Here is an 8,841-nt window from a genome sequence, read left to right as displayed (position 1 = left end):
CAGTTGTATGTATAAATAAGCTAAATTTAAAGAAACTGAGGTTAACCACATCAGAGCAAAAAGTACAATAAATTTAATTAGAAAATTAAAAAAAGACACAGAGAAAGTCTACAATTAATTATAATGTAATCCAAATGAATTCATATCTCATCATTCCAACGTGTGAGCCAGGACATACACACTCAAATGAAGAGCATCTGGCCAAGCTAAATAACAAGCCAAAGGTATCAGTTTCATGAGTAGAAACTTAAGAAGGCAAAATTATTCAGCATAAGCCTAATGTAGGATTTTGGAAGTTCTAAATTATCAAGTCTTTTAAAGAAAACGAAAATCAAATATCCACATTGCTTTTTAATTTAGTAAATAATGCACTGTCATATTCACTTTGATCATTACACGGACAAAAATATACCAAGTCATTTTTCCATGTGTTAAAACATTCAAGTACATTACTGAAAAGAGGCAATGAAAATTCTGTCTCTGAAGTTTTCAAAGATGAGGGAGGCGACTAGGGATAAACAGGGATTAAACGTGGGTCTCAAGGAGCTATGTAGCTTTTGATTCCTATGTCTCTAACTGAACGAGACTGAAGTCACGAAGATGCAGGAGAGCCCAAGCACAGAGACATTTCCTCCATACGTATACTCTATTCTAAGAGGTTAACATAGGGATACAGATACTTAATGTAGAATCTTCTAATCAACCTGACTTCTACCAGCAGTTTCTGCTAACAAAAACTTTTGAAAATGGCTCCAATTACCGTGGAGATGAAGTCACATAATGTCTGAGATTGGCTTTAAAATATTACAGTGGAAAAGGAAAAAAAGGATAGATAAAGCAAATACAGCATAAGTTTTATAATTACTAAGTACAGGGGATGGGGATGTGGGAGGGTTATCCTATTATTTTCTCTACTTTTGCGTATGCCTTCAAATTTTCATGAGACTTTTACAAAGAGAACTTTAAGAAATACCACGATTTTTCCATATACCTGTCTATGGAATGGACAGAAAGCTTTCCTGAAAGAAATTATGGCTGGTCTCAATTCTTGGGTTCTTTACTAGGCTTAAAAAAGACCATTTCACCTTTCAAAAACCATTTTGTCTGTCTCTCTCAAAAGAAGTAAGTAACATAAATCTACCCATTATCCTGCGATGTGGGATGTGTATTAACAAAATACACTTTTTAATGTTAGCCTAAAGTTAGAGAAATCTAACTTTTCAAGCTGAACATGAAGGCTGTATTACATGGAAGATATGGATTTGAATTCTGGTTTAGACTTTATTCAGTGAGAAAGAAGAGAGAGTTAATTTCAAGAATTCAGATTCCCTAATCCTTTTCTCAGATCCAAGGAGATTTTTCTTATGGGGATTTAACCTCTAACCATGCCAGTTAAGAAGTAAGGCAGTGTGTGGGGGGGGTCCCCTTCTTGGAAGTCTTACCTCAAAAAGGATTAGTCCTTTCCTGTGGTAAAGAGACACTTCAACCCCTCACAATATGCTGGGAAGGAGGCCTCACTCTTCTGGCCCCTTCTCCATTTCCTTTCTTCCCTGTAGGGACTCATGTACCCAACATTCTCTGCCATGCTTCCTACATGCTTCCCCGTTGGTCCTGTCATGACATCCTATGCAATGCTCAGGGATTCAAAAAGCAAAAGAGCCCTCTTGGGTCTATGGGGACAATCATACTGGTTCCTATGCAAAATCTGGCTGGGGGAGCTAGACTTTTGACCTAAGTTACTAATACTAGATTAGAAAAAAGAAGTCAGACTCAAAAAGCTCTCCCAGTTCGTTTATTTTGTGTAAGGTTCATGATCAAAGAGCCTGTACCAACATTCTTTCTTTCTCTCTTTTAAATAGAGATTAAGGATGCAGTTAAGAGTTCACTCATTTAACACTGATGCCATGGAGATTTCTTTTTACAAATGAGGTATTTGGTTTACTGTCCCAAACAGTACATGTTTGGGTAAACTGAAGAAATGGCCTAGCAAGTAATAAAATGAAAGTGAATACGTTGAAACAAAACAGAAATAGCATCTGGCAATGGTTGCTGTGATACTCTGAGAACCTTTACTGTAGTCAAAATAAACCCACCCACCTTATATCTGTAAAAAGCAAAAACCAACATGATTTTTCCTAAGGGCAGATACTTCTACTCAGAAAAGACAATGAGAATGAAGGGGTGGTGCATATGAAGTGAGACAAAGATCATTCTTCTTGCCCCTTTCTCCACTCTAATCAAAATTACTTATTCATGGACCACTATTCCCCCCACCCCTTTTTTTCAAATTATTTTAGGAAAACATTTAGAATTACAGCAACAACAGCATTTATAAGTCAATTTATGTGGAACTGTTGTCAAAGTTCAAAATGCCATGAAAGATCTTGAGAAGACATCGAGTATTTCACATAAAAAACTGAACAATCAGGTTAGCCAGGCCCAAAATGATGATAAAAATGTGAAAGATTAACTTTGGCCACGTCAGACGGTCTTCTCGGCGGAGGGAAATTATATAGATGAGAGATGGATATATGAATACAAAGGCCAGGCCGCATGCTGCTCCTGAATACCTGCAAAATAAAAACTTTTTGGGTTAATTATTCCTTGCAACTATACTACAATTAAAACCCTCTTCAGTCTTATATTGCAACAAAGTTATTTTTGATTCAACTGTTGTTGACCTAAAGCATTTGAGTTGAAAACATTTTACTTCCTAAGTTAATATAAAATATTATTTCCTGTTCATCTTTATAGCATCTGCTTGACAGAGTTTTTTATTCATCTCTCCAATCTCCATAGTTTTCTGTGTCTCCCTGTTTGTGGCTGCTTCCTCAGAAACATCTGGAGATAGGCTTCCTATCTTTGATCTTTTATAAACTAATTATGCATTCTGAGTTTCTGAAGGACTGCTAGCATCTGCTTAATAATGAGAACAGATGAGTACCTCTGTGGTGTTCAGCATAATTATCAAAGATAATAACAAAAATACCTCAACACAAGACTGACAGAAGAACCCAAACTTTCTTCTCCCTTACCCTGTCCTCAGCTTAACAGAAACTTTAAATCCATTATATTCAATAAGCATCAGGCTAATACTCTTTTATTTCTTGCTACTTTTTAAGGTAAGGGTCTTCAAAAAAGTGACTCAAGCCTACTTTCTAGAGGTTGAGGAAGAGAAATCAGATCACTGTAAACCCGTCTTCCATGAGAATCTGAGTTCACAATTTTATTCCCCATCTACTCAACCTACCACAATATTTTTAGAGAAAGTATATTAAGTAAAGACCCATCTGGAATCTAAACTCCTATCTAAACTCTTACTTTCTGACTGCAACTCACAGCAAAATTATGTTCTTGAGTAGAAATGGGTTAAAAAAGTTAGAATACAGCCACATTGAGATGATCCTTACTGAAAAAGATATCCCAGAAGAAACTGAAGGAACAAAAACTTATGGCCCAGGAGTAAATTCTGCATAAAATAAATGCAAATAAAAGTAAAAACAGCATAGTGGTTGTCTTTATTATAAGACATATTTCAAGTATCCTCAAAAAAAAAAAAAGTTACAACACAGCCTTAACAAATGACAGACCTCCAGGTACTCAAGAAGTTATACACTACATATTAAATTTTTTTTTTTTTTTTTGGTAAAGAGAAGGTACAAAGGAAAACGATGAGAAAAAGAAAAAGAGAAAGGGAAAAAGGGAAAGATGTTTAAGGGATAATGGGGCTTCTAGAATCAGGAAGAAGCAGTGTGATGGAAGAAAACGAGCACCTTAACTGACACCAGGGAACTATATTTGAATGTTACCAGTTTTAAATACTCACAAGAACTTCGTACAATTAAATTAACAACAACGGCAATATCAACAGGAAAAGCATAAAAATAAAGAACAATACATGAAGGGGCACAGTTCCCTTATAGGCTTTACCTTATGATTCCTCCTATGTTTGGGTAGAAACAGGCCATGATCACTCCAGTTCCCACAATAATTAGATTAAGAATCAGCACATGGAAAATGCTAGAAGTTGAGGAGAGAATTTGGAGGAAAAAACAAAAACAGGCAAATTATAACCATTAATATGAGAATAAAATTCATCATTAACATCTTTAAAATGAGAATGTCTTAAACTTGATAATAAAATCACAGCAGAAATAGAAGGCAGCAATAGTATTCAATGCTGGTGATGGCACAGTGACCCTGGACCTTTTGTGCAAATATATGAATAGGTTAAAGATTTGTAGAACAAACTGGTAGTATGTATCAGAGTTCACGCTTTTTATTTTATAATTTCATTTGGAATATCTTAAGACAATAAACAAAAATAAGAAAAAAGCTACTAACATAAAGATATCTGTGGCAAAAACAAGTATCCTACATATACAGTAAGGTAACAACTTCCTTGATGGAATATATTAAAAATTATTCAAAATAACTTATCATTGTTCCCTAGATGGTAAATTCATCGAAGCAACTTGGAAAAAAGCTAGCTAGATTTTTTACTACACAAGAAAATCTGAAAACAATGGAAAAAATATCAGAAGAAAATACACCAAAAAGGCAGTAGTAATTGTGATATGATTTGGAATTTGGAGTAATTTTTCCACTTTTCTGTATTTAACAAACTTTTTATATCTTACAATATTTTTTTGTATTTATTTTATTTTTATAATTAGGAAAATATATTAAGGGAAAGACAAAATGGGCAGGTTTTCATTTTTCAGATTCAGCCACTTAAAGATATTCAGTGTTCATCATGAATAGAAAAATAATGTAGATAAAATTTGATGCTCAAGAAATAACTCCATTTCCCAGAAAGATGATTCTTAAAAGAAATTTACACATCAAAGCAACCTTGTGAGCCCAAGTTATTAGGGGGTAATTAATCCCAGATAAAGATTACAGAGAGAATACAAACGAGGAGAATTATTTACACAAATAAGTAGTCATACATCCTGATGAATTACAAAGATATTCAGGCTTCCAGATCTTGCTATTTATCCAGAAACTCCAACTTTAAAGTTGCTCCAGAGCTTTGAGACAATGATTGGGCCTCTGTTATTTCTGTATTGTAAAAGGAAACAACTTTGTGTATTTTCCAAAGAAGTGGTTCTCATAGTGTAACCACGAACCCCAGGGAAGTTCCCAATACCCTTTCAGGAAGTCACTGAGATAAATATTAATTTCAAATCATAAAAGACATTACTTGCTTTGCAAAAGCAACTGTGGGTAAAACTGCTGGACCCTTAGCACGGAAAGAGGCAGTTGCACCTACGTGTATTTTACACTGTGTGCCTTACTGCCAAAAAAGAGACCTTCATAAAAAAGTAAAAATTATCAGTTTTATTAAATCTCATGCTTTGAACACACATCTGTTTTACTATTCTGTGTGATCAGTTAGAAAGTACATAATACAGCATATCTGCTACACAGTGAAGTAAAATGGTTGTCTTGAAGAAAAGTACTTGTGCAACTGAGCTGGAGAGCAATCTAGCCCTTTTTTCCGAGGAATGCTATTTTTACTTGAAAGGCAGACAAACTGTGGTTCTTCAGACTTGGGTATTTGACAGACATTTTTTTTTAAATGAATGATTATGAGCTTGTCATTTCAAGGAAAACAACTAGTGGTATGTGTGGCCAACGATAAAATTTCAGTTTTCAAGTAAAAATTAGAATTTTGGACAGCTTGTATTTGCCACCCTGAGCTTGACAGTTTTCCAGTATTTAAGGACTTTTATGATGAAACTGGTGGCAGTGTTATGAATGTGGGTTTTGATATTATATAATGAAGTGTGGAAGATCTGCAGAACTCAGTGAAATGATATTTTCCAAATGATTAAACATGGTACAAAAACATGCATGGGTTAAAGGATCCAAAGTGTACTATAGACCAATGGGTTTTAATATCAGTGACTTTCTGATTCAATTAACTTCTAAGAAACTACTACTTGTTAAGATTTGGCACAGTATCAAAGAAGAATAACCACAATAATCTGAAAATGCTATTAAAAGTACTCCTTTGTCCAACGTGTCTATGTGAGAGTAGATTTTCTTCATATATTTAAATGAAAACAACATATTGCAACAGACTGAATGCAGAAGATAAGGGAATCCAATTATCTACTAGCAAAGCAGTAGATAGAGTTTTTCTATCTACTTTCAAAGAGTTTTGAAAATGTGAGGCGCTTGGCTGGCTTAGTTGGAAGAGCACACAACTCTTGATCTCAGGGACGTGAGTTCGAGCCCCACACGGGGTATAGAAATTACTTAAATAAATACAACTTAAGAAAAAAGTTTTGAAAATGTAAAACAAAAGTTCTTTTGGGAAACAATTATTTTTCATAAGTATGTTATTTTTAAACAAGTTTTAATTTTTCATGTTAAATATTAATAGATATAACCCACATAAGTTAAAGTGCATGGGGGTTCTCAATAAACTTTAAGAGTGTAAAGGAGGTGCTGAGCCCAAAAAAGTATGCTCTGAAATATGCAGTCTGTAGAGTACTTGTAACTGTAGGATAAATGATAGTGTGTTGGTGGTGGTAGAGAAAGAAATGTAATGTGAACACGAAAGGGAACTTCCAGATTATTTCCAAGAGGAAAAAGCATTGCCACAGCCACCATTATGCAAAATAATGGCAGAAAACAGGAATAATGCATTTACCTAGCATTTTTTTCTTCTATGACTTCACTGTATTATTTTATTTTGGGAATGTAAATACAACACAGGGCGTAAACACAACAGGAATCTCACATGTACTGAAATCCAATCCTCCAGATGAGCAATGTTATAACTGTAGCTGTTGATACTGTCAATGCTAAAAAGGCGGTACCTCTTGACTTTTGCTTTTACAAGTTTTTTGTTTTTGAACCAACGTATTTTTACTATTTACTTAATGAGGGAACAGATTGCATCAGTTCACTTCAAAGAAGAACTGATGAAGACCCCTTGTTTAACTGGTTACTGTAAATGTAATTTAAAAAGTTTTTATCTGAAAGTTTTCTTCATTTAAGACCATTTATTTAAAGTAAAATAGGTTAGGACTGGGTATTTTTTACTAGGATGAATCTCTATTAAAACTTAATGTTAAGAGTAGAAGTTAACCAGGAATTCAAAATGAAGTTCCAGGGAAACTCTGAAGCGTATATGGAAATTTCTCTTGGATGAGGGTAAGTAGCTTTGAATAGGTTTTCAAAAGGACTCAAAACTGCTCCATCACCAGTAAGAGATTAAAAATTACAGCAGTAGTTACAGAAGCAAATAGGAATTTTAGCTTGTTGTATATCTCACCTTCAATTTTAAGCAACTATGATTTAAGTAAAAATGCATGAATGTTAATAAATATACAAGTACATATCAATAACTAATAATTAAAATAAAAGCATTGCTTCTCATTAGCCAGACATTGCTAATACAGGTACTATATACTACTAACTTCTTGGCAATGTGTAGATTAATGGCAAATAAATCGTAAGATAAATATAGTTGGTATCAGAGCTAGTACATAACTATACTAGAAGGAACTAACTTTAAATCATTCTGGATACGGAAGCAGCTTCTAATTTTATAGTACTTCAGGGAAAAGAACAACTGTGATCTACCCTTAGTAACCATTTTGATTAGGCAAATTTTTATAGCAAAAGGATCAGTCACATTTTAAACTGACCTGTTTGCACAGTCATTTGCTGCTTGGCACATCTTGCTGGTCAAGAGAAGAGCCCTTACCTAGGATAAATGTCACCGAAGACATGGCCCAATAGTTGAACGCGAGCCAGATAGCCTAGGAGTGGGTATACAGTCATCATCTGGAACAGCAGGAATATCCTTGCAATGAAGGATAGGATGTCACTGCTAGGGAAGTTGTCCAAAAAATTCTAATCCAAGAAAGATAATGAAGTAATGTTAAAAATAAATTCAGTACGGGGTGCCTGGGTGGCTCAGTTGGTTAAGCGACTGCCTTCGGCTCAGGTCATGATCCTGGAGTCCCGGGATTGAGTCCCGCATCGGGCTCCCTGCTCGGCAGGGAGTCTGCTTCTCCCTCTGACCCTCTTCCCTCTCGTGCTCTCTGTCTCTCATTCTCTCTCTCTCAAATAAATAAATAAAATCTTTAAAAAAAAATAAATAAATTCAGTACGTACAAATTTATAAAACGGAATATCTTTTGGTTATTTGGATCACAGGTGCCACACAAGTTTTGGTTTGTGGACCGGTGCTCACCCACAAACTATATGTGAACTATTATTTTTCAATAAACTAAGTACAAAAATTGAAATGTTTAGAAACTTTTCTAGAAATTTGACATTGCCACATTATTTTATTTTACAAAAGTATCAGTCTGTAATTGACTTGACATTAAAATGACAAAGAAAACCTTGCCCTTCACAGAATCTCAGAAGCACTGCTCTGTAAGGTACAAGCATAAATCTGTTTTAATACATTCAAATGGCTAATTTAATTCGATGCTATTTGATCTTCACCAATTCTCTTGCTTTTCCTTCCCTGAAACACCATAGCACTTCCAAAGTAAAGATTATAGAATAATGTGAGAGTATATACATATCACCTATTATCATTATTATTTATAGCCTATAATTAAAAAGAAAAGGATTTATTTCTATTTCCTCTCATGATTTTCTCCATTTTAGTTTGGAACCTAAAAGGAAAGTTAATTACTCAGAATTTTTTTTTTCTTTTCAAATACAAATACCATAGATATTCCTATTCCCAAGAGAGTGGGCTTTATAAGGGATTGTTCACATCAGGGGAATTTTCAGCAAACATTTGGCTGCCAAAGAACTTCTGGAATCATGGAAATCAAGAGAAGAACATTTCAAGCTATC

At 34.5% G+C, this 8,841-nt stretch overlaps 1 protein-coding gene across 7 annotated transcripts in view; it reads right to left on the bottom strand.

Annotated features, from left to right (window-relative positions):
- Positions 1-1,775: 1,775 nt before the first annotated feature.
- The window catches only part of SLC38A9 (solute carrier family 38 member 9), an 83,589-nt gene continuing 76,523 nt past the window's right edge, over positions 1,776-8,841 (bottom strand). For 6 of the 7 annotated variants that reach the window (XM_025892386.2, XM_073905485.1, XM_025892388.2 and 3 more), the window contains 3 exons: positions 7,727-7,875; positions 3,931-4,020; positions 1,776-2,570 (listed from right to left, as the gene is read on the bottom strand). In XM_025892386.2, the coding sequence (XP_025748171.1) occupies positions 2,405-2,570; positions 3,931-4,020; positions 7,727-7,875 (405 nt within the window). In that variant the 3' untranslated portion in view covers positions 1,776-2,404. Of the gene's footprint in view, positions 2,571-3,930; positions 4,021-7,667; positions 7,876-8,841 lie in introns of all 7 variants that reach the window. The other variant, XR_003212204.2, reaches the window with a different exon arrangement.

The sequence above is a fragment of the Callorhinus ursinus genome, unplaced genomic scaffold, assembly GCF_003265705.2.
Source record: "Callorhinus ursinus isolate GAN/ISIS: 27379988/994484 unplaced genomic scaffold, GSC_fseal_2.0 scaffold23, whole genome shotgun sequence".
Classification (NCBI taxonomy): Eukaryota; Metazoa; Chordata; class Mammalia; order Carnivora; family Otariidae; genus Callorhinus; species Callorhinus ursinus.
The sequence above is the reverse complement of the archived record's forward strand: the minus strand, read 5'-3'. Positions and strand labels throughout refer to the sequence as shown.